General features: G+C 35.6%; 1 protein-coding gene across 1 annotated transcript in view; it reads left to right on the top strand.

Moving 5' to 3' along the window:
* The window catches only part of BRIP1 (BRCA1 interacting protein C-terminal helicase 1), a 186,372-nt gene that overhangs the window by 78,440 nt on the left and 81,313 nt on the right, over positions 1-26,619 (top strand). Inside the window, exons 11-14 of the mRNA XM_032321453.1 lie at positions 7,893-8,047; positions 10,498-10,663; positions 10,761-10,901; positions 15,046-15,207. Coding sequence (XP_032177344.1) covers positions 7,893-8,047; positions 10,498-10,663; positions 10,761-10,901; positions 15,046-15,207 — 624 coding nt within the window. The remainder of the gene's footprint in view (positions 1-7,892; positions 8,048-10,497; positions 10,664-10,760; positions 10,902-15,045; positions 15,208-26,619) is intronic.

Below are 26,619 nucleotides of genomic sequence, written 5' to 3'. Positions count from 1 at the left end.
CACCTGGGTGGCTCAGTGGGTTAAGCCTCTGCCTTCGGCTCAGGTCATGATTCCAGAGTCTTGGGATCAAGTCTCGCATCTGGCTCTCCGATCAGCAGGGAGTCTGCTTCCCCCTTTCTCTCTCTCTGCTTACGTCTCTGCCTACTTGTGATCTCTGTCTGTCAAGTAAATAAATAAAATTAAAAAAAAAAAAGATGTTGAAAAACACATATTGAGCTTTTTTTTTTTTTTTTTAAAGATTTTATCTATTTGACAGAGAGAGAGAAATCACAAGCAGGCAGAGAGGCAGGCAGAGAGAGAGTGGGGAGGAAGTAGGCTCCCTGTGGAGCAGAGAGCCTGACGCAGGCTCGATCCCAGGACCCTGCGCCCACAACCCAAGTCGAAGGCAGAGGCTTTAACCCACTGAGTCACCCAGGCACCCCACATATTGAGCATTTTTTAAAAAGTTTTTTTTAGAAAGGTTTCGTTAAGATAAACTAGTTTTAAAAAGTTAAAAGATGAAAGAGGAAAAAAATTAGAATAAGAGATAAAATTTAAAAATTTAATTAACTTTGCAAGACTAAAGAATCATGGGGAGAAAGCCATGCATTCCATGCTTTGCTTTCCCCTCCTCTAGAATTCCGCTGTTCTCCTTGATCACTGAGCTTGGTCTTGGCTGGATGTTCTTGCTGATCTTCTGGGGTAGGGGCCTGTTGTAGTGATTCTCAAGTGTGTTTGCCCAAGAAGAAATTACGCCACCCTTGCCAGGGGCCAGGCTAAGTAATCTGCTCGGGTTCACTCTCAGGAGCTATCGTTCCCTGATTGCTTTCCGTAGAGCTCTGGAGGACAGGAATGAAATTGGTGGCCTCCCAATCTCCACCTGGAGGAGCGGAGAGCTCAGGGCCCCACTCCTCAGTGCACCCTCCAAGAAAAGCGCTCAGTCACTCCTGTCTTCCTGGTCTCTGGCCACGCTCCAAGCTCACACGGCCTGTGACCGAGCGTTTCTGCCTCTGACACACAGCCCCATTTGGAGTCTCCAAACCCAGCAGATTCCTCTTGCTCTGCTCTTCCAGGGGTCTCCCCAGATCTGCTACTTGTGGGGTCTCTGCTCAAAGAGCAGTGGTCTGACTGTGCCACAGTTTACAGTTTAAGGTAACCCAGAGCTGAGATCTCACTCCTCGCTTCCGTCTCTGTAGCCGGCTTCCCTGCTCTAATACCTGTGAGCTCTGCTACACTCTGACACCCCTGATCCTTCTGTGACCCCACAGGACCTGAGACCACACTGTACCCGCAAGGGCTTCACTCCCGCTTAGCCACTGGAGCAATGTCCCTCAGTGGAGCAGACTTTAAAAGTTTGGATTTTGTGCTTTGTTGCTCCACTGCTTGCCAGGAGCGAGCTCCTCCCCTTCCGGTCTATCTTCCTATTACTTTGGATTCACTTCTTTGCACTTCCTACCTTTCAAAAAGTGGCTGATTTTCTGTTTCTAGAATTGCTGCCCTTCTCTTTGATCTCATGTTGGATTTGTAGGTGTTCAGAATGGTTTGATAATTATCTAGCTGAACTCCTGCTACCTGATGTTATCTCAGTCTGCTGCTCCTCCACCATCTTGACTCCTCTCTAATAATCCTTTTAATGTGCTGTTGGACCTATTAGCTAGTATGTTGGTGAACATTTGGCATCCATGTTCATCAGGAATATTGGTCTGTAATTCTCCTTTCTGTTCGGGTCTTTGGTTTTGGGTTCAAGGTAATGCTAGCCTCATAAAATGAGTTTGGAAGTTTTCTATCCAATTCTATTTTTTTTTTTTAATTTGTCAGATAGATCTGATTAATTTTAAAGATTTTATTTATTTATCAGATAGAGATCACAAGTAGGCAGAGAGTCAGGCAGAGAGAGAGGGGGAAGCAGGCTCACTGCTGAGCAGAGAGCCCAATGCGGGGCTCGATCCCAGGACCCTGAGATCATGACCTGAGCCAAAGACAGAGGCTTTAACCCACTGAGCCACCCAGGTTCCCCGAGGGTTCCTTTTTTTATACATCCTTGCCAATATTTGGAATTGTCTGGGTTTTGAATACCAGCCATTCTAATAGATGTGTGGTAGCATCTTACATTTTTTCATTTACAATTCCCTACTGGCGTTTAATGTAGAACATGTTTTTCACTTGCTCTTTTGCCATCTATACATCTGTTTGGTGAGATGCCTCTTCAAATCTTTTGCCTAGTTTTCATTTGGGTTCTTTATCTTCCTGTTGTTGAGTTTTAACTGTTTTGTGTGTATTTGGTATACAAGTCCTTCATCAGATACATGTTTGCAGATATATTCTTCCAGTCTCTGGTTTGTCATTTCATTCTGTTAACAGTGTCTTTTATGGAACATAAGTTTTTCGTCTTAATAAATTTCAGCTTACCAATTTTTTCTTAGATGGATCATGCTTTAGATGTGTCTAAAAAATCACCATCAGGGACGCCTGGGTGGCTCAGTTGGTTAAATGACTGCCTTCCCCTCAGGTTATGATCCCAGTGTCCTGGGACTGAGTCCCATATCAGCCTCCTTACTCGGCAGGGAGCCTGCTTCTCCCTCTGCCTCTGCCTGCCATTCTGCCTGCCTGTGCTCACTCACTCTCTCTTTCTCTAAAGAAAAAAATAAAATCTTAAAAAAAAAAAAAACTCACCACCAAACCTGAAGTCATTCAGATTTTCTTCTAAAGGTTTTAGAGCTCTCATTTTACATTTAGGTCTGTGATTCGTTTTTAGTTAATTTTTGTGAAGGATAGAAGGTCTGTATCTAGATTCATTTCTTTGCATGTAGATGTCCAATTATTCTATCAGCATTTGTTGAAAAGATCATCATTCTCCATTGGATTGTCTTTGCTTCTTTGTTAAAGACCAGTTGACTGTACTCTTGTGGGTCCATTTTTAAACTCTTTATTCTTTTCCATTGTTTGATTTGTCTGTTCCTTTACTAATACCACACTATCTTGATTACTATGGATTTATAGTTAGTCTTGAAGTTGGGTAGTATCAGTTCTCTGCCTTTCTTTAGTATTGTGTTATGCTGATTTGTTTCTTTCCAAATAAACTTTAGAGTCAGTTTGTCAATATCCACAAAGTAACTTTCTGGAATTTTGATTGAGATTGCATTAAATCTATAGATCAAACTAGGAAGAACTAACAACTGAACAATATTGAGTCTTCCTATCTATGAACAGAGAGTATCTTTCCATTTGTTTTGGATCTTTGATTTCTTTTATCAGTTTTATAATTTTTCTCATCTGGACTTAAAGAGGTTTTTGAACCAAAACAGGTAGGAACTATGGCTGCCATGATCATTTTGGGCATATGAGTATTGAAAATGTATTTTAATCAGATTATATTTAGAATTTTTGCCCTACATTTTTAAAATGCAATGTGGTATTATAAGTATTGTCCATATTATGACATCTTTCCATGATTTTTTGCATAACCTTTGCATTTTAAATGTTCATATCATTAGTAAAATGGATAAATTACGAGGTGTTCACATTGTAGAATACTAGACAGCAATGTAAAAAATGAACCACCATTCATATAAATGAGTCTTACAGATATAATGTTGAGTAAAAGAAACCAGACACAGAAGAATATAAATGGTATGATTTCATTTTTCTGAAATTTAAGGAGAGACAAACATAATTATGCTAGTAGAAGTCAGAACACTGATTACTATTGTGCAGGGGTAAGGGGCAGTTTGGGTTGAGAAAGGGCAAAAGGGAACCATCTAGGATTCAAGGAATGTTTTGTGTCCTGAGTGAGTGTTAGTTACATGGATGTGTGTATGTGTGTTTAGTGAGCTGTATACTTAAGACTAGTGATATATATATATATATATATAAAATAATTTAATAAAAATGTACAAATAAATATACATCAAAGGAAAAAACTTGGAAAATACAAAAGGCGCGAAGGAAAGAAAACTCATAAACTTAAGGATGATCATTAGTAACGTTTGGATTTATATCCAGCTGTCTTATTTTATGCATATATTTACCTGACACAAATTGATTTCTATGATGCATATTTCTTTGTAGAATTTTTTCATTTAATGGTATATTATGAGTACTTTTTTTTTTTAAGGTTTATTTATTTCAAAGAGAGAGCACATGTGTGAATTGTAAGGATGGGCAGAGGGAGAGGGAGAGAATTTCAAGCTGACTCCCCACTGATCATGGAGCCTCTCGGGAGCTTGATCTCAGGACCCTGAGATCATGACCCAAGCTGAAATCAAGAGTGGAATTTTTGACTAAGTTACCCAGGTGCCCTTATGAGTACTGTTTTAACAGAGATCTTTCACATGATTTTTATTTTTTTTAATATTTATTAGAAATGAAAAAATTATTAGAACGGGGGCTGGGGGTGGGTGGGGGGAAAGCAGAGGGAGAAAGAATCTTAAGCAGATTCTGCACTGAGTGACTGCCATCTCACAGCCCTGAGATCCCCACCTGAGCCAAAACCAAGAGTTGGAGGCTTAAACGACTGAGTCACCCAGGTGCCCCTTTCACATGATTTTTAATTCCAGTGTAGGATTTTTGTGAGTGTACATATTCTTTTTTTTTTTTTTAAGATCTTATTTTTTTTTAAAGATTTTATTTATTTATTTATTTGACAGAGATCACAAGTAAGCAGAGACTCAGGCAGAGGGAGAGGAGGGAAGCAGGCTCCCTGCTGAGCAGAGAGCCCGATGCGGGACTCGATCCCAGGACCCTGAGATCATGACCTGAGCTGAAGGCAGCGGCTCAACGCACTGAGCCACCCAGGCGCCCTTAAGATCTTATTTATTTATTTGAGAGAGAGATAGAGCAAGGGGTAGAGGGAGAAGCAGGCTCCCCGGCTGAGCAGGGAGCCCAACTTGATCCCAGGGCCTGAGCTGAAGGTAGTCACTCAACCAATTAAGCCACCCAGGCACTTCATGAGTGCATATATTCTAAATTACTTGATTAATCTGGCATTTGAAATGTGAGTTGTTACCAGCTATCCCAGAATAAGAAAAAATTTTGTTATAAACATCCTTGAAAATATATCTTTTTTTTTAAGATTTTATTTATTTGACAGATAGAGATTACAAGTAGGCAGAGAGGCAGACCACCCAAGTGCCCTGAAATTATATCTTTTATATCTTTTTATATGTCGCTGTTTCCTTTATATATTGTAAATACTAATTCTTTGTTGCTTATTGCATGTATATTCTTGTGTCTGTGTTTTCTTTATTTATGGAGTATTTTTCTAAAAGTTGTTTTTATTTTAGTGCATTTAATATCAGTATTTTTTCTTTTATGAATTATATTTGAATTTAGTTTAAGCAGTCTTTTCTTATCTTGTGCTACATTTTCTAAAAGCATTATTTTTTCTTAATATAATCAATGAAGGATTCCTTTTTGTTTATATTGTGAATTGAAAATCCATTTTATTTCCATATGGATAATTTTCTCAGCCTCATTTACTAAATAGTTCATCCATTTCTTTCTGATTTGTAGTGACACTTCTGCTACATATCTGATTTTCATTTATTTGTATTTCTGGACTTTGTTCTATGATCTAAACTCCTATTTGTTAATTACTCTGGCATTAGAAAAATGTTGGTATTGGGATGCCCGGGTGACTCAGTTGGTTGGACATCTGCCTTCGGTTTGGGTCATGATCCCAGAGTCCTTGGGTCAAGTACTGAATCAGGCTCCCTGCTAAGCTTCTGCCTCTGCCTGCTGTTCTCCCTGCTGTGTTCACTCTCTTGTTCTCTCTCTCTCTCTGACAAATAAGTAAATAAAATCTTTAAAAAAAAAACGTTGATATCTGGTAGTATCTCCTCACTTTGTTCTTTTCCTTTGGGATAAATAAATTTTAGAATTAACTTGCAAATTTCCATGAAAATTTCTATTGGAATTTTGGTTAGAATTTCACTGAATTTAGAAAGAATTATTTATTTATAGTACAAGAGTTTTCCCATTCACAAACATGATGTATAAAGTTCTTCATTTATTAAGTCCTGTATCTCAATAAAATTTTGTTATTTCATTTTTAAAAGTCTTAGTTGTTTTGGATAGGTTTATTCCTAACTATGTTAAAGTTTCTTTTCTTTTTCAAATGATTTATTAAAAAACTGCATTTTCTAATTATTGCTGTATAAAAATGGTTGTGGATATTTATTTATTTATATTGCAGCCAACCACTTCACTCAACTATCTTTCAGATTTGTCTATGGATTCTTAAATCTTCTATGTAATGATACTGTCTATAAGTAATGATTATTTTCTTTCTTCCCAACTCCATCACATTCTATTTATTTCTTTGTTGGCTTAAACTTCCAGTGCATTATCACAAGCAATGAAACAGGTATCCTGGTCTTATTGCTATTTAAAAGAGACTAGGTTATTAGCGTTACATCATTTAGTAATATATCTACTGTATTTTTTTTAAGATTATATATTCATTTGAGAGAGAGATCACAAGTAGGCAGGGAGGCAGGCAGAGAGAGGAGGGGAAGCAGGCTCCCTGCTGAGCAGAGAGCCCGATGCAGGACTCAATCCCAGGACCCCGAGAGCATGACCTGAGCCAAAGGCAGAAACTTAACCCACTGAGCCACCCAGATGCCCCTGCTGTATTGTTTTAAAATTCCTTATTTTAATTTTTTTACAGTTTGATTGAAATATAATTCACATGCCATAAAATATACCCTTTAAAATAGACAATTCAGTAGTTTTTAGTCACAAAACTATGCAACAGTCACTGCTATCTGACTTCAGAACATTAAAGCTTAAGAGTCACATGAAAACAAATGAGCCAGTTAGTATACATTTTGTATGTAGCATGTATTGTCCTTGAGTCATTTAAAAATTTTTTCTTGTCATGTAGTCATATTATTCTCATCATTGGTATACTACCTGGAGGTAATTCAGGCATTTACGTGTATATCAAATCTTTTAAGCTCTTCTTGAAGAAACTATTTGATACATTTTTATTTAGTCATTTTTTACTGTTTTTTTTTCCGTGTTTGATTTGTTTTTATGTTTTTATGTTTTTATTTTTTTTTTAAGATTTTATTTATTTATTCGACAGAGAGAGATCACAAGCAGGCAGAGAGGCAGGCAGAGAGAGAGAGGAGGAAGCAGGCTCCCTGCTGAGCAGAGAGTCCGATGCGGGGCTCCATCCCAGGACCCTGAGATCATGACCCAAGCCGAAGGCAGCGGCTTAACCCACTGAGCCACCCAGGCGCCCCTGTTTTTATGTTTTTAAAAGTAAGTTCTATGCCCAGCATAGGACTCAAACTCACAACCTTGAGATCAAAAGTTGCATGATAAACTAAGTGAGCCAGCCAGCCATGCCTAGTTCATTACTTTTGAAGGGCACTAAATAATATACTGATTGCCTAAAGAAGTAATGAAGCTCCTAAATGTATTACTTACTGTTAAAGTGTCTTTGACTTTGAAGAGAATTTGGGAATAGATGGCAATCTATTTATCTATCTATTATTTTTAACAAGTGATAATTTATTAAAAAGGTTGATTTAAGCATAAACACTAAAAAAAGTAAGTTAAAAGTAAATGTTATATAAGAAAGCACATATAATTATGGGTTAGCCATAATATATATAATCACAATTTTGTTAAAAATAAATATGACTTAATAAAAAGTTATGCTATAACTATATTGATGAGAATGCACAAGTAAAATGTATGTTTGGTGGTATAGAGACTTAAAGAGGTACTTTTGTATAGGGTGCCAATTGAGGGAATACAGGAGAACTTAAAACATACTGTTTTGTATATTAACAATGTTTGCCTAAAATTTCAATGTATACTTCATTTGAGTTTTATGGTTTTCAGAAGTTTGTTTTCCTCTTCCCATTTCCTGCAATGTACTTAATAATGGTAATTTTTTATAGGGACATTTTTCTGCTGTCCTTCAAAAAGAAGAAAAAGTCTTACCAATTCATGGTAAAGAGGAGGCAAGAGTAGTACCGATTATTAGTGCATCAACTCAAATAATGCTCAAAGGACTTTTTATGGTGTTTGACTATCTTTTTAGGCAAAATAGCAGGTTAGTAAATATATATGACTTGTATTTTCCCTTCTAAAAATATTAGTTTTATTGGGTGCCAACATGTGTTTAGGTTGTGTGAGTACCTAGGTTCATTGTAAAGAAGTGGTATAAATATTGTTTTTATTTGTTGGTACAGACTTTGATCAATTGAAATTAGTTTTTATAGATAAAAATGAGTATTGAAATAAAAAAGTAGGTAATATTTTAAATACATTTTTTAGTTAATGCAGTATTAAATTTATAATTGTGCATGACTGAACTTAAATATTTAAGTTTTAAGGATAGTTTTAGATACATTTCTTCAGTGTCAGAAAGTCTCTTATTGTGTAAAGCCTCTATTTCTCCTCACTCAATCCTTCACTGAATTATAGTACTATCTGGTTCCAATTTTTTATGGTAAAATATACATAACATAAAATTTGCTATTGTGACAATTTTAAGTGTACATTTTAGCAGCATTAGGTGTATTCACATGGCTGTGCAACCATCACCACGATCCATTCCCAGAACTTTATCAGGAACTCTATACCCATGAAATAATGTTTCCCATTTCCCTCTTCCCACAATCTCTGGTAACCTCTCTTCTTTTCTCTCCATGGATATGCCCCTTTTAGGTATCTCCTACAAAGTGGAATCATATAATTGTTCTTTTGCATCTGGCTTATTTAACTTAGTATAATGTTTTTAAGGTTCATCCACGTTGTAATATATATCAGAATGCAGTTCCTTCTTATGGCTGAATATTGTCAGATTCCATTGTATGTATATATCATAGTTTGTTTATCCCTTGTTATGTTGATGGGCATTTGGATTATTTTCACCTTTTGTCTATTGTGAATAATGGTATAGTGAATATTGATGTACAAGTATGTTTGAGTCCCTGCTTTCAATTTTTCCAGGTAAATACCTAGCAGAGGAATTTCAGGATCATATGATAATTCTGTTTAACTTTTTGAGGAATCAGCATACTATTTTCTATAGCAACTGGACATTTTAGATTCCCATACTATGCACAGCATTTCTAGTTGCTTGACATACTTGTCAAATAAACTTGTTTCTGGCTTTTGGAATAATAGCCATCCTAATAGGTATAAAGTAGTAGCTTTTAGTTTTGATTTACTCTACCCTCCACTAATGGCTAATGTTGCTGAGCATCTTTTCATGTTCTTATTGTCCATTTACCTGTCTTCACTAGAATAATGTCTATTCATGTACTATGCCCATTTTTGAATTGGGTTGTTTTTTGTTGTTGATGAGTAGTAAAAGTTACCTGTATATTCTACATATTAATCCATATCAGATATGTTTTACACATATATTCCATTCTGTGGGTTGTCTTCTCACTCTCTGATAGTGTCCTTAGATGCACAAAAGTTTTTTAATTTTGATGAAGTTCAGTTTATTTTTTCTTTTGTTGTTTGTGCTTTTGGTATATATGGCCAAATCTGGTATCATTAAGATTCTCCCCTATGTTCTCTTCTTCTTATTATTCTTCTTTTTTTTTTTAAGATTTTATTTATTTATTTGAAAGAGAGAGTGAGAGAGCTCAAGCAGGGGAGCAGCAGAGGGCTCCCCGCTGATAAGGGGCTCAATCCCAGGACACTGGGATCATGAACTGAGAAGAAGGCAGATGCTTAATTGACTGAGCCACCCACGCACTCCACCCCCCATGTTTTCTTCTAAATGTTTTATAGTTTTTAGCTCCCAGTACTTTTATAAAATTCTCTCCAAGGATTTTAAGGTCCCTGACTTGAACTTTGAGATCTGATGTCTCTTAACAGTCACTATTATTGTGAAGGCATGGTAGAGAATACTGTATTTTAATCTGTTTAAGCTGAAGTGTGCATAGCCTTTTATTGAAAGAAATTTTAAGTTGGATGGGATCACAGAGATCAATACCTTCATTAAAGGTTAATGAAGACTGAAACCCATATTATAAAGGAACTTAAAATTTATAACTAGTTTCCTAAACTTTTAAAACTTTGAGTAAAAATTCTTTCAATTTTCTCAGGTAATGAAAAAGTAATAAAGTATAATCCACTGTTTAGTTTCTTTAAGGATAACTTATCTATTTCGTGACTGATAATGTAACACAGAGTGCAAAGAGCTCTAGACTAGGATTTCGGAGACCTGGATTTTAATTCTGGTTTTCCCTTGATTTATGTATTGTTTGAACATGGGGGTGGTAAATGCTAAGGGATGGATGTTTAGATAATATCTAAGCTCTAAGAGGAAGTTGACTGTAAGTTTTAATGGCTCATTTTCTATCAGAATTACTGAATTTAATTAGCGGTGGAGTTGTTGGTGGGGAAGGTGTTATCTTTGAGTGGGAAAATACCAGGACTCTCAATTTGGTTTTAATTCAGTCAGTTTTTATATTTATGTAGCTGGGACATTATGTGTTTCATAAAGTTTTGCCATCTAATTACCATTTTATTTTCATCCAGATTTGCAGATGATTATAAAGTTGCTATTCAACAGACTTATTCTTGGATAAATCAGATTGATACTTCAGATAAAAATGGATTCTTTGCTCTGGCAAAAAATAAGAAACGTTCAAGACAGAAAACTGCAATTCATGTGCTAAACTTTTGGTGCTTAAATCCAGCTGTGGTAAGCCTATCATGTTGTAAATGAAAATTCTCTCATTTTGCTCAATGTTTTACACTTGTAAAGATGATTTTATGTATCTAATATTGTTTCTTTTTAGGCCTTTTCAGATATTAATGGCAAAGTTTGGACAATTGTTTTGACATCTGGGACATTATCACCAATGAAATCCTTTTCTTCGGAACTTGGTGTTACATTTACTATCCAGCTAGAGGCTAATCATGTCATTAATAACTCACAGGTTAGTATGTCTTTTGAAGCCTCTCGGTCTTTTTGCTGCAATATAATTTTATATAAAGAAAATTAGAAGGTACCTGAAATACTAACATAACCTGATAGAATAAAAGAAAAATCTGTCAGCTATTTGATAATGCCAACAGAAGGAAATATTGATAAATAGCTTTCCTTCAGTTCAGTGAGTAAAAATAGACAGTTTTTTTTTTTAAAGATTTTATTTATTTATTTGATAGAGAGAGATCACAAGTAAGCAGAGAGGCAGGCAGAGAGAGAGAGAGGAGGAAGCAGGCTCCCCGCTGAGCAGAGAGCCCGATGTGGGACTCGATCTCAGGACCCTGAGATCATGACCTGAGCCGAAGGCAGCGGCTTAACCCACTGAGCCACCCAGGCACCCCCAAAATAGACAGTTTTGATGGAAAGATTATATTGCAGTTTCTTCATTTAAGTATGCTTTAGGTTTTTAAAAATGAGAATTAAAACAAAAAAATTTAATGTGTTTGCCATAGTTCCTATTGCATAATTATTTGTTCATGTGTTTCTCTTTTCCAACAGACAGTGGTATATCCTTATTCTTTTTATGTCCCCAGTCCTCCAGTGCACCTAGATTAATACCGAACAATAGTGTTTGGCATATATATATATATATATATATATATGGCAAGTACTCAGCATATGTTTGAATATCTGAAATGAATTAAAAGTACTCTCATGAGTCCTATAACTTAAGATTTTAATGTTTTATAACAATACCACGTAAATGTGATTTAATTTCCTAGGAACATATGAATTGTTATTTGTCAGTTTACCTTCTGCTTCTTCTTATGAAGTAATTTTATGATGCTACATACTTAGCATCTGCGCACCTAACACATTTCTAGTTCTTTATAAAGCTGTTTTTTTTTTTCTTTTTAAAAATTTTACTTATTTATTGGAGAGGGAAAGAGCATGAGTGGGGGAAGGGGGAGAGCACAGAGCCTGATGCTGGGCTTGATTCCAGGACCCTGAGGTCATGACTTGAGCTGAAGTCAGATGCTCAACTGACTGAGCCACCCAGATGTCCCATAAAGCTGTTGTTTTCAACCAAGGTGTATGTGTAGGGACATTTTTAGTTTTCACAATTACTTGTGAGGAACTAATAATATTTAGTAGGTTGGAACCTTGAATGTTAAGCTCCTATATAACCAAGAATTGTGCTTTCTGTAGTGACAGACTGCTCCTGTTTAGAGACATTGCTACAAACAATAGTGAAGAAAAAATAAATGTTCCACATTTTTTTTTCCACATCCTCAACAACATTTATTTCTCATCTTTTTATTTGCCATTCGGAGTGGTGCAAGATATATCTCATTGCACATTGTTGTTGTTGTTGTTGTTTTCCTTTTGAAGGCATGTGTGTGTGTGTGTGTGTGTGTATACACACTTTTAAGTTCCACATTTTTTTTTAAAGATTTTATTAATATATTTGGCAGACAGAGATCACAAGTAGGCAGAGAGGCAGGCAGAGAGAGAGGAAGGGAAGCAGACTCCCTGCTGAACAGAGAGCCCGATGTGGGGGCTTGATTCCAGGACCCTGAGATCATGACCTGAGCCAAAGGCAGAGGCTTTAACCCACTGAGCCACCCAGGTGCCCCACGTTCCACAGTTTTAAAAGATTTTTTTTTAAATTCCAGTTAATATGCAGTGTAATATTAGTTTCAGGTGTACAATTTAGTGATTCAGCTCTTACATAGAATACCCAGTGCTCATAACAAGTGCTCTCTATGTTCTGTAGTTTTAAGTTGCCTTTTTTAGAGGTCCAAATAAATATGGGAAGTCATTAATAAAATGAACATATATTTTCTCATAAGACTATTGTTATAGGCTTTATGTTCCCAATCTAGTACAAAAAGCACATTTAACCTATTATGTCAAGGGGTCATAATAGGAAAAATGCTAATTATTCAGTTGAATTCTATTATAATATTTCCCCCAACTTTAAAAATTTGTATTTTATTGTGAAGTGTGTTGTTATCTTTTTAATATCTGTGAGTTCTGCCGTCATGTTCTCCTTATTCCCTACCTGATATTGTCAATTTGTATTTTCTGGTTTTACTTTTTTTAAAAAATCAGTGTCAGTTTGAGTTTATCACTTTTCTTAATCTTTTTAAAGAATAAACTCTTGGATTTTTTGATTTTTTCTATTTTATTTTATTTTATTTTTAAAGATTTTATTTATTCACTTGACAGAGATCATAAGTAGGCAGAGAGGCAGGCAGAGAGAGAGGAAGGGAAGCAGGCTCCCTGCTGAGCAGAGAGCCCGACATGGGGCTCAATCCTAGGACCCTGAGATCATGACCTGAGCTGAAGGCAGAAGCTTTAACCCACTGAGCCACGCAGGCGCCTCGAGTTCTTCTATTTTAAAATATATCTTTATTTTATTTTATTTTTATTTTTTTTTTTAGAGAGGGCAGGGAGGAGCAGAGGGAGAGGAAGAGAGAGAATCCCAGGCAGGCCTCATACCCAATGCGCCCTATGTGGGGCTTGCCTTGGGGATTCTTTCCCTTCCACTCTCTCTGCCTCTCTGCCTCTCTCTCTCTCTCTCTCCCCCTCTCCCTGCCTCACAAATAAATAAATAAATAAATCGTTAATTAAAGAACAAGTATATAATCCTACATAGCCACAATACCATGATCATACCCAAGAAATGTAATATTGGTGCAATAGTGTCCATATTTATATTTCTTGAGTTATTTCCAAAATGTATTTATACTTTATTTTTATTCTTGATCCAGGATCCAATTGAGTATTACATTTTACACTTGACTTTAATATCTCTAGTCTTTAAAACTGTTTTTGGACTTTTTTTTGTCTTTGTTTATCTTTCATGACATTTTTATAGAATTCAAGTTAGCAGTTATCTTGAGGAATGTCTTATAATCTGGATTTGAAGATTTTATTTTTTGACAGCAGAGATAGAAAGCATAAGTAGGCAGAGTGGCAGGCAGAGGGAGAGGGAGAAGCAGGATCCCCCCTGAGCAGGGAGGCCCGATGTGGGGCTCTATCCCAGGACTCTGGGATCATGACCTGAGCCAAAGGCAGAAGCTTAACTTACTGAGCCACCCAGGCGCCCCTTTTATAATCTGGATGTTATGATCGTTTCTCCTTGATAAGATTCAGGTTAGGGGCTCCTGAGTGGTTCAATCATTAAGCATCTGCCCTCTGCTCAGGTCACAGTTAGGCTCTCTGCTCTGGAGCCTGCTTCTCCCTTTCCCTCTGCCTGCTGCTCCCCCTGCTGTGCTTTCTCTCTGTGGTCAAATAAATAAAATAAAATCTTAAAAAAAAAAAAAAAGATTCAAGTTAAGCAGTTTGGTAACATTAGTATATAGGTGATATTGTTACTTCCCCTTGCCTCATGTCAAGAAACAATATCAGTTTGTCTTATTACTAGTTAATCATTTAGTTAAAAGTTGGCTAAACTGGTGTCCATCAGATGTCATCCTGCAAAATATACCTCAGTCTTATACATCATTTGAAAATATAGGACTATTACATTTTTCAACAATCTGAAGCCTTTATTGTCTTTAGATTACTATTAAGTTTTTTCTTTTTCTTAGTCAAATTAAGTATACAAAAGCTAGGTCAATATGAACGTAGAACAATTGCAAATAACTAAAATTTGGTGGGTCTGATATTTTAAGACTATAGATCTTTGAGCATCAATGAGTTTATAAATTTGTTAAGTATATTAATATTGAATGTACGTAGCTCTTGTCATAGTTGAGTCTTAGAGGTTTACCTACAGCAGATTGTACATCTTATAAGAGTTTAGAATCATTTCTGATTTACTCATTTCATTTGTTCACATCCCACAAAATTTTCTTACATGCTTAGTTTTGTAAAGCTATTGAGGAAGTGGATAAGTGAAAGTTTTTGCTTTTATTGTAAGTGGTAAGTGGTCTGCTTAAAGTAAAATTTCTATAAATTATATATATATATATATATATATATATAAAATTAATGGTAATTGAAAAACAGCAACAATTTAAAAATAAATTTCCTCTAAACTTGTTGCTTGATTTTCTTTTGACTTACATAAAATTAAAGCTCTCAACTAAATGCTAATTTACGTAGTTTAGGCATGACCCTAATATGACATATTTATATTCTAGGTTTGGGTGGGCACCATTGGTTCGGGCCCCAAGGGTCGGAATCTCTGTGCTACCTTCCAGCACACAGAAACATTTGAGTTCCAGGATGAAGTGGGAGAACTTTTGTTATCTGTGTGTCATACTGTGCACCAAGGAATTTTGTGTTTCTTGCCATCTTACAAGGTAAGGCAACATTTATTTTTTCTTTTGCCTTTAAAAAATCACACGGAATTACCATGATAAGCTTTCAGAGTTCAGAAGCAACAGAAGAATTAGTTTTCTAAGCATCATATATAATTTTACTTATTTATTAAGATATTGCTTGCTCAATCACTGTTTTACTTGAAATTCTAAGATTAAAAGTCTTCAAGCAAGGTTAGTTGTATAAGGACAGTTTATGTGTACATTATTTTTATTTTAGGGACAGCTTGATTTTTTCATAGCTTAAGGAAAGCATTCTTCACTTTCATAAATTATACTTTTTTTTTTTAAGATTTTATTTATTTATTTGACAGAGATCACAGGTAGGCAGAGAAGCAGGCAGAGAGAGAGGAAGGGAAGCAGACTCCCCAGTGAGCAGAGAACCCGATGCAGGGCTTGATCTCAGGACCCTAGGACCACGACCCGAGCTGAAGGCTTTAACCCACTGTGCCATCCAGGCACCCCATAAATGATACTTTTGAATGTTTCATTAATCTGAATCTAAAGTCAGACTTCCTTTGTTACTCATGTATTTTACTTCATGTATTTGGCTAGATATTTTTCTAGCTTTTAAAGTCATTCTGATTTTTAATAATATTTTCTTGTGTAAAATTTAGTTCTATAGTGTATTTTAGTCCTAATATTCAAAGCATTAAAACCACATATAATTCCTGAGAGTAAAAGACTTTATCAAGTGACCCTTAAAGATGGTGATATTAGGAGTGTGGCCTGAGGGAGGTGCTTAAGCCATGAGGTCAGAATTCTTATGAATAGGATTAATATTTATAAAAGAGGATCTGAGAGAAACCTTGTCCCTTCCACCATGTGAGGACATAGAGAACAGGTGCCAGCTATTAACCAGGAAGTGGGCCCTCACCAAATTTGACCACGCTGGTGCCTTGATCTTGGATTTTCCAGCCTCCAGGACTGTACATGATAAATTTCTTATGTTTAAAAGCTATCCACCTTGAGGTATTTTGTTATAGCAGCCTGAAGGAGACTAAGACACATACTTTGTTAAACAGAGACAGTAAATTAGTCTTCCTGTAGATAAATTGAAGGAATTGCTTTCAGAAGAAATTGAATCAAATATGTTTTTTTTTTTTTTTTACAAGAACATCCGAAAATAAAGTGGACATAAACATCTTCAAAATTCTTAATAGAAAGCAATGTTTATCCCAGAGTCTGAACATTCATTACACCAAACGGCTATGTTAAGGAAAGCTAAAAAGCTTGGAACTAGAGAAGAGTAAAATCTCGGTAACAATCCCAGAAAGTGAGCCAGAAATGCCCAGTTGAATAAATGAAAGATTTCATATTCTAGGCTTCAAAGGCATTGTAAGAATGATTCTTTATATGCTAGGAGGTAGTTTGGTATCTTTTGTTTGTTTGTTTCTATTTTTTGTGTATGTAGAGGAAAACCAAATCTGATATAAAGTTATTAAAATTGACAATAATATAATTGCCATTGAAAAAGGTACAGTGAAAAAACAGACTGTTGAATAATGAACCATATCTTTTAGTATCTTTTATTATTTTCTCAAATAATAAAATTTTCATTAGCCAATTTCAATAGTTTAAAAATATATTCTAATTCTTAATATATTTAGGTGAAATATATCACTTGGTAGGAGAAAAGTAGCTACTCTAAATATAAAAGTAATGTTACCTCCTAAATTTAATTTTTGGAGTAGATTTAGCACAGTATTAATTTTATAGTTTCTGAAATTGAGGATTATTGGATGACTACAGAGCCTAACATTTAAGTATACTTTTTAGCATATTTATCAATTGGCTTAACAAATGGATTATTTTTCTGCTTCTACCTTTTCAACAAAAAACTATGGGAAGATACAGAAAATAAGCTTTCAAAAAGTATTTTGTTTTGGTTTTAGTTTGTTTCTTTTATTAATAGTGGGATTGATAGTTCTCTGGGGGTTTTGCTTATTTATTTTCTAATTTATTATCCTTGTACCGTATATATCTTTTTTATTGATTTGTATCGACTTTTAATAGATCACATGGATATTAATTCTCTATAAAACATATAAAAAATTCTCCAGTTTTTCATTTTTGAATTATTATAATTTCTTTATTTAAGCTTTAAAAGTTTAATTTGTTGCCCAAGTAATTCTTATACATAATTAAGTAATAAAAAAATGATTATAATGAAAAACAGCAGTCCCCTTCCTCACTTCTCACTTTTCAGTCCTACACCTCAGAGGCTTCTCAAATCTTTGACCTATTCCTCTAATATTTATTGTTATTTCTTTTTTAAAAATTGTGGTGAAACATGCATAGCATACAATATATCATTTTAACCGTTCTGTGAGTATACAGTTTAGTGCCGTTAAATATATTTGCAATTTATGCAACCATAAACACTGTTCGTTTCTACTACTTTTGCATCATCCCAAAAAGGAATTCTTTAACTATGAAATAGTAGCTCCTTAGATCCCCTCCCTGCAGTTCCTTGTAATCTCTATTCTACTTTCTGTCTGTAAGAATTTTTCTGTCATAGGTACCTCATGTAAATGGAATTATACAATATTTGTCCTTTTGTAACTGGCTTATTTCTCTTTAATATAATATTTTCAAGGTTCGTCCATGTTATAATATATATCAAGGTTTTATTTTTTATAGATGAATAATATTCCACTGTATGTACCACATTTTGTTTATCCATTCATTTCTCAATGGTGACTTGGGTTGTTTCCACCTTTTGGCTAATGTGAATAATGCTGCTGTGAGCATCAGCATACAGATACCTGTTTGTGCCCTTGGCTTTCAATTCTTTGGGATATATACTTAGAAATGGTATTGCTGTATCATATGGTAATTCTGTATAACTTTTTGAGGAACCAACATGCTGTTTTCCACAGCAACTGTACAATTTTAGATTTAGAAAACAACACTGCATAAAGATTTCCATTTTTCCACATCCTTGCCAACATTTGTCGTCTTCTGTTTTTTTTGGTTCATAGCCATCTAATGGGTATGAAGTGGTATTTCCTTGTGGTTTTGATTTGCATCTCCCTAATGATTAGTGATGTTTGTTGTGTTTATTATCCATTTGTGTATCTTCTTTGGAGAAATGTCCATTCAAGTACTTTCCTCATATTTGAATCAGGTTTTTGTTGTTTCTGTTGTTGAGTTTTAGGGGTTCTTTATATGTTCTATATATTAATCTCTTATCAGAGATATGCTTTATAAATATTATCGTCATTGTCTTTTCACTCTGTTGGTAGTGTTCTTTGATGAATAAAAGTTTTAAATTGTGAAATTTTGATCAAGTTTAATTGTCTGTTTTTTCTTTTGTTATCTCAGCTTTTGGTGTCATAACCAAAAAAATTATTGCTAAATCCAATATCATGAAGATTTCCCCCTATGTTTTCTCTAAGTGCTCAATAGTTTAGCTGTTACGTTTAGATCTTTTAACCATTTTGAGGTAATTTTTTAAAAAGATTTTATTTATTTATGTATTTATTTTAGAGAGTGAGATTACACATGGAGGAGCAGATGCAGAGGGACAAGCAGATTCTGTGCTGAGTGTAGAGCCAGACATAGGGCTTGATCCCACCATCCTGAGATCACCAACTGAGCTGAAACCAAGAGCTGGATGCTCAATTAACTGAGCCACCCAGGCACCACAAGATAATTTATATATATAATGTGAGCTACGGGTCCACTTCTTCTTCTTCTTCTTCTTCTTCTTCTTCTTCTTTTTTTGCATGTGGATACCGGGTTTTTCCAGCGACATTTGTTGAAAAGATTCTCTTTTGGTATCCTTTTTGAGAACCCATTAACTACATATGCAAGGACTTAAGTGTGAACTTCCTATTCTTTTTCCTTGGTCTATAAATCTGTCCTCATGCCATTATTGTTTCAAATACTTCAACTTTGCAGTAAGTTTTAAAATCAGGAAGTGTAGATCCTCTAATATTATTCTTTTTCAAGATTGTTTTGGCTATTTGGAGTTCCTCAGGATTCCTAGTGCATTTTAGGATTGATATTTTTTCTTTTTCTGCAAAAGAATGCTGTTGGGATTTTGATAGGGGTTGCATTGAATCTATATTTTGTTTTGGTGGTATTACTAATAATATTATTAATTCTTCCAATCCATGGACATGGGGTGTCTTTCCATTTATTTATGTCTTCTTTAATTGTTTTCAGCAATGTTTAGTAGTTTCAGGGTGCAACTCTTTAACCTTGGTTTAATTTATTTCTGAGTATTTTTTTTATGCTGTTGCAAATGGATTGTTTCCTTAACTTCCTTTTCCAGTTGTTCATTGCTGCTGTATGGAAAGGGAACTGATTTTTCTGCATTGATTTTTGTATCCTGAAACTTGCCTGAATTCATTTGCTTTATATGCTTTATATTTGGTGGGTTTGGGGATGGGAAATCTTTCGCTTTCTATTTATAAGATCATATCTTCTGCAAACAGAGATCATTTTAGTTCTTCCTTTACAATTTGGATATCTTTTACAATTTGGATATCTTTTATTTCCTTTTTCTTTCCTGATTATTCTGCCTAGATCTTAAACTACTGTGTTGAATAGAAGGGGTACAAACCGTCATCCCTGACTTGTTCTATTGAGTGTGATGTTAGCTGTGGGTTTTTCATATATTACTTTATAATGTTGAAATAGAGGCTGCCTTGATGTCTTAGGCATGTGGTTCTCTCAACCACATGGCAACTTCTTCAAAGCCAACAAGGGTGTCTCTTTTCAGAACAGCAATAATCTTTTAAGGATTTTACCTGATCAAGTCAGGTCCACCCAGGTTAATCTCCCTTTTGATTAACTCAGAACTAGTTGAGGTGGATTTTAGTCACATCTGCAAAGTCCTTCTACCTTTGCTACATAATATAACCTAATCATGAAGTGAAATCTTCTTATTCACATTTATCTCACTCAGAGTGAAGGGGAGAAGTTTATACAGAGTGTGTACAGAGGGCAGAAGTCTTGGAAGCTATCTTAGACTTCTTCCTACGCAGGGGTAAATCATCAGGGTAAGAAAAGAGTTAAGAAGAGCCATTAGGATCAGGATTTGCTTCTTTGGCATATGCAGAGAAGATTGAGTAAAGTAAAATGAGATTTGTGAAATGCAGTCAGGTAGCAAAGGCATCATGACTGGCACATAATAAGTTCTCCATAGATGCTTGTTCAGTGAACACATAAATGGATGGATATTAATTCTCCTTGGTCCAAGTCTTCCTAATTGTGTCTAAAATCTGAGATATTTTAGAACTACAGGCTAACATCTCTGATTTGTACCATAGATCAATACATTCTAATCCCTGCATATTTATTTCTGTATTGAGAAGGAACTTTTAATATTCTTTTTTTTTAATTTTTTATTTTTTATAAACATATATTTTTATCCCCAGGGGTACAGGTCTGTGAATCACCAGGTTTACACACTTCACAGCACTCACCAAAGCACATACCCTCCCCAATGTCCATACCCCACCCCCTTCTTCCAACCCCCTTCCCCCCCAGCAACCCTCAGTTTGTTTTGTGAGATTAAGAGTCACTTATGGTTTGTCTCCCTCCCAATCCCATCTTGTTTCATTGATTCTTCCCCTACCCACTTAAGCCCCCATGTTGCATCACCACTTCCTCATATCAGGGAGATCATATGATAGTTGTCTTTCTCTGCTTGACTTATTTCGCTAAGCATGATACGCTCTAGTTCCATCCATGTTGTCGCAAATGGCAAGATTTCATTTCTTTTGATGGCTGCATAGTATTCCATTGTGTATATATACCACATCTTCTTTATCCACTCATCTGTTGATGGACATCTAGGTTCTTTCCATAGTTTGGCTATTGTGAACATTGCTGCTATAAACATTCGGGTGCACGTGCCCCTTTGGATCACTACGTTTGTATCTTTAGGGTAAATACCCAGTAGTGCAATTGCTGGGTCATAGGGCAGTTCTATTTTCAACATTTTGAGGAACCTCCATGCTGTTTTCCAGAGTGGTTGCACCAGCTTGCATTCCCACCAACAGTGTAGGAGGGTTCCCCTTTCTCCGTATCCTCGCCAGCATCTGTCATTTCCTGACTTGTTGATTTTAGCCATTCTGACTGGTGTGAGGTGATATCTCATTGTGGTTTTGATTTGTATTTCCCTGATGCCGAGTGATATGGAGCACTTTTTCATGTGTCTGTTGGCCATCTGGATGTCTTCTTTGCAGAAATGTCTGTTCATGTCCTCTGCCCATTTCTTGATTGGATTATTTGTTAACTTTTAATATTCTTAATTAAAATTTTTAAAATACCAAAATTATTTACATTGAGAAACTTGCTTATATTACAGTTAAGATCTTCTGGGAAATTTAGTAATGTTATTCACATTTATTTTTATCTACTGGATCCACTGAGGAAATAATTACTGAATGCGTACTTCATGCCAAGGACTGCAAAGCCCTGTTGAAGATTCAGAGATGAACAAGAGCTCTCGTTCTTTTATCCCTTCCAGATGATTTCAGTTTTGGTAGCAGTATCAAATATGTTATGTACAAATCTCTATGGTATTTGACAAAATCTTTAATCGTTAGGAAGATAAAAGTGATAAAGAGTTAAGAGCAGGAAAAAACCACATTTGATTGAATGAATCAGTGATGCTTTTCTAGAGGAGATGCTACTTCAGTGGGTGTTAAAAAAAGGTGGGTAGATTTGCAGTGGTGGATATGGTAGTGGAGATCATATTTTAGACTGAGGGCATCATATTAGCAAAGTCATAGAAAAAGGTTTTTTTTAGTTTTATGTTTTTAATTTTTTTCTATAGAAAATATTTTTATAATCATGAGTTCAGGTTACCTGTGTGAAAGAACTTTAGCTTAATGACTAAAGAACTAAAGAACTCAGTTTAGTGACTGAGCTACCAGGCACCCCGGTCTTTCTCATTTTTAAGCTATATTGCATTTAATCTGAAGGAGAAACCAAATTATTCCATTTAAATTATTTTTTTTTCCTTATTTAGATGCTTGAAGTTTCTATAGATTATGGATTTGCCTTATTTTAAGTAATCAACTGAGCTTTTTTAAAGAACATTTCTTCCACAATGTTAAGTAGAAAGAATCTTCATGGTGTTGAGGCCTTTGGGGTTATTTGAGGTTAGGTGTAATTCTTAAGAATTTTTTGTTTTGGAGTGCCTGGGTGGCTAAGTTAGTTAAGTGTCTGCCTTCGGCTCAGGTCATAATCTTAGTGTCCTGGGACTGAGTCCTACTTCCAGCTCCCTGCTCAGCCGGGAGTCTGGTTCTCCCTGTCTTCTGCTCATTTTCTCTCTCTCTCTCAAAAATAAATAAAATCTTTACTAAAAAAAAAAAAATTCTCTTTTTAATTAAACAATATTCATTCTTTTGTTCATTCTTTCGTCGATTTTTTTTTTTACTTAACAAACATTTATTGGGCACATACTATATTCTGAGTAGACAACTCAAATTACTTGGCCAAGGTCATATGTTTAATTAATGAAAGCACGTGCCTTAGGACTCTTGATTTTCTGGCCCAGTTCTATCTTCATAATAGCTAGCATTCTAGAGTTTGATATATGATATATAGTTGATCTGATAATTATTAATTTGGTCTGTTTTTATTTAGAATAATATACAGGTTTATATGAATACCTATATATTTGTATATCAGTATTTATATTTGCTTTTCACTTTTAGCTTTGTTTGTGAGGTAAACTATTATCCTTGGAAGGTAGACATAAGAGCTACTAGGAAGAGGTATGCTGAAAAGTGGCTTCTAATGAGTTAGTGATCAAATGTTCTGAAAAATAGGAGATCATTTGGAAAGTAGCTACTTAAATAACCAGCTTTTTGCTTTATTTGTGTGTGTGTGTGTGTGTGTGTGTGTGTGTGTGTGTGTGTGTTGTATGCATGCAAATAGTCATTCATGCCATTTCTCTATAAGTAATATGTGTGTGTTTGTGTCATATCTGGCTTCAAAGGACCTTTATAAAAATATATCAATTATAATTTTTTAAGTGAAAAATCTAGGGAGAATAAGAGCAGGGAAGTTAAGTTTAATTAGAGTCAGGATGGCTGGATAGATTTCTAGCTCAAAGAGGCAAGGGTCAAGCAGTAAATCTAGAAGTTGCATTCAAACTGCTCGTGTATCCCCCACTCTCTAACTTTGATTCTAAACTATATTTTCCATGGCTGAGAGCATAGATATAGAAAGCATTTTGGTGAAATGACAGGCAAATTGGTTAAGTTTAACTCTTGATTAATTTACTTTACAATATCCATATTAAAGCAATTTATTTGAATTTAATATGAGATAGAAAAACTTGGAGGCCCCAGGCATTTGTCTTGGTTACAATCTTTAATATCCATCTATAGTCAATCTTCGTAATAGTAACCAATGGATTTTTCTTTTTGGCTGACAGTTTCAGATTGGCAGCTTTTGAATTTAGATGATTTGGGTGTTGACAGGTAGGAATCGCCTTGATGCAATGGTAGCCTCCAAATATTGCCTATTAGGCGGGCTCTCCCAATGGTAATAGGACAGAGAAGCTGACAACCCACATTAAAATACTTAAATCACATAGTTTATTAAATAAATTTAAAACCACAACAAGAAGCAAGGGGATAGAGTTGAGGGTTAGTTAATACATTTAGGACAGAGTACAAATGGGGCACCTGGGTGGCTCAGATTGTTAAGCATCTGCCTTTGGCTTAGGTCATAATACCAGAGTCTTGGGACCAAGTCCTGCATCAGGCTCTCTGCTCAGTGCAGAGTCTGCTTCTCCCTCTGCCTCTCACGAATAAATAAATAAAATCTTTAAAAAAAAAAAAGTGAGAGTACAAGTGTTTGGAAGGACTACATTACCTAAATCCTGGGTTATATAGTGTTTGTATGTCTCATCTGTATCTCTCTGCTGTTTCAGTTTTCCTTACAGATGGCATGGTTACAAAGACTAAAAATGAGGTTTGAGTAAGGTGCCATAATAATGGAAAGTGCTCAAAGCTAATGCTCACGCTTATTTTATTAGGGAAAGTAGGGGTGAGTGCACTTTACCATAGTTGTAGTCACCAATCAGCCTGCTGGGCAACCATGTATACATTTACTTTTCTTGGGCAGAAGATATGTGGGGTCAGGATGGGTGTCAAGAATGGATGGCTGAATTAAGCGTTCTTGAATATTGAGTGTTTCATATGCCTCAGATATATTTAATATATTTTGAATATTTAGTGTCTACTTGATCCATCCTTCCCTTTCCATCTGTTTTCATATGCATATGCTATGCTTATTTGTTTAATGTGTTTTATGGGTTTCCAGCTTCTATCTAGGGCTTGAACATCTTGTGAATTTCACCCATCCATTTGGTTTCTTGCTTTTTGTATTAGAATTGAATATTCTCAAGTAATACAACAAATGCAAACTATAGATGTGACTTTTTTCAGTCTCTTGACTTCAATTTTAAGGTGCCAGATACCCAAGGGTTACTACATTTTAAAACTTTTTTTTTAAAATTTTTTATTTTTTATAAACATATATTTTTATCCCCAGGGGTACAGGTCTGTGAATCACCAGGTTTACACACTTCACAGCACTCACCAAAGCACATATCCTCCCCAATGTCCATACCCCACCCCCTTCTCCCAAACCCCCTCCCCCCAGCAACCCTCAGTTTGTTTTGTGAGATTAAGAGTCACTTATGGTTTGTCTCCCTCCCAATCCCATCTTGTTTCATTGATTCTTCCCCTACCCACTTAAGCCCCCATGTTGCATCACCACTTCCTCATATCAGGGAGATCATATGATAGTTGTCTTTCTCTGCTTGACTTATTTCGCTAAGCATGATACGCTCTAGTTCCATCCATGTTGTCGCAAATGGCAAGATTTCATTTCTTTTGATGGCTGCATAGTATTCCATTGTGTATATATACCACATCTTCTTGATCCATTCATCTGTTGATGGACATCTAGGTTCTTTCCATAGTTTGGCTATTGTGGACATTGCTGCTATAAACATTCGGGTGCACGTGCCCCTTTGGATCACTACGTTTGTATCTTTAGGGTAAATACCCAGTAGTGCAATTGCTGGGTCATAGGGCAGTTCTATTTTCAACATTTTGAGGAACCTCCATGCTGTTTTCCAGAGTGGCTGCACCAGCTTGCATTCCCACCAACAGTGTAGGAGGGTTCCCCTTTCTCCGCATCCTCGCCAGCATCTGTCATTTCCTGACTTGTTGATTTTAGCCATTCTGACTGGTGTGAGGTGATATCTCATTGTGGTTTTGATTTGTATTTCCCTGATGCCGAGTGATGTGGAGCACTTTTTCATGTGTCTGTTGGCCATCTGGATGTCTTCTTTGCAGAAATGTCTGTTCATGTCCTCTGCCCATTTCTTGATTGGATTATTTGTTCTTTGGGTGTTGAGTTTGCTAAGTTCTTTATAGATTCTGGACACTAGTCCTTTATCTGATATGTCATTTGCAAATATCTTCTCCCATTCTGTCAGTTGTCTTTTGATTTTGTTAACTGTTTCCTTTGCTGTGCAAAAGCTTTTGATCTTGATGAAATCCCAATAGTTTATTTTTGCCCTTGCTTCCCTTGCCTTTGGCGTTGTTCCTAGGAAGATGTTGCTGCGGCTGAGGTCGAAGAGGTTGCTGCCTGTGTTCTCCTCAAGGATTTTGAAACTCTTTTGAAAGACATGGCAGTTTCTACAGGACATGGTGAATGAATGGTTAGAATTCATACCAGTGCATTGGTATTTGCTTTGGAACAAAGGGCTATTTCTGAATTTTTTGAGGTAAAATTTGCCTCACTTGCCTGGGTTAGATTAACATTAGCTTAAAGATGGTATAACTAGAAAGTCATGGTATCATGACAGATTTTGATGTGAAAAATATCAAGGAAAAGATTGAACAGATAGAGCCGCTCAATGTAGCAAAGTCTGTAGGTCATGTAATCTTTTTTTTTCTTTTTAATAAATTTTATTTTTTTAAAGTAGTTCACAGCAAAACTGAGTGGAGAGTGCAGAGAACTCCTATTTCCACACTTGCATAGCCTCCACACTTGCATAGCCTCCAATGTTATTAACATCCCTCAGCTGAGTGGTACATTTATCATACTTGATGAATTTATATTGACATTAATGCAAAGTTCATAGTGTATATTAGTGTGTTCTTGGTATTATACATTTTATGAGTTTTTGTAAATATATAATATGTATCTACTATTATAATATGCGTAGTAGTTTCATTGCCTTAAAAATCCTTTGTTCCACCTGTTCATTCCTCCCTCCCCCAATCCTTAGCAACCACTGATCTCTTTGTCTTTATACTTTTGCCTTTTCAAGACTGTTCTATAGTTGGATTCATTCATACATAATATGTAGCCTGTATTACTTACTAATATGCATTTAAG

This window comes from Mustela erminea, chromosome 18 (genome assembly GCF_009829155.1).
Source record: "Mustela erminea isolate mMusErm1 chromosome 18, mMusErm1.Pri, whole genome shotgun sequence".
NCBI lineage: Eukaryota > Metazoa > Chordata > Mammalia > Carnivora > Mustelidae > Mustela > Mustela erminea.
This window is presented reverse-complemented; position numbering and strand designations above follow the sequence as displayed.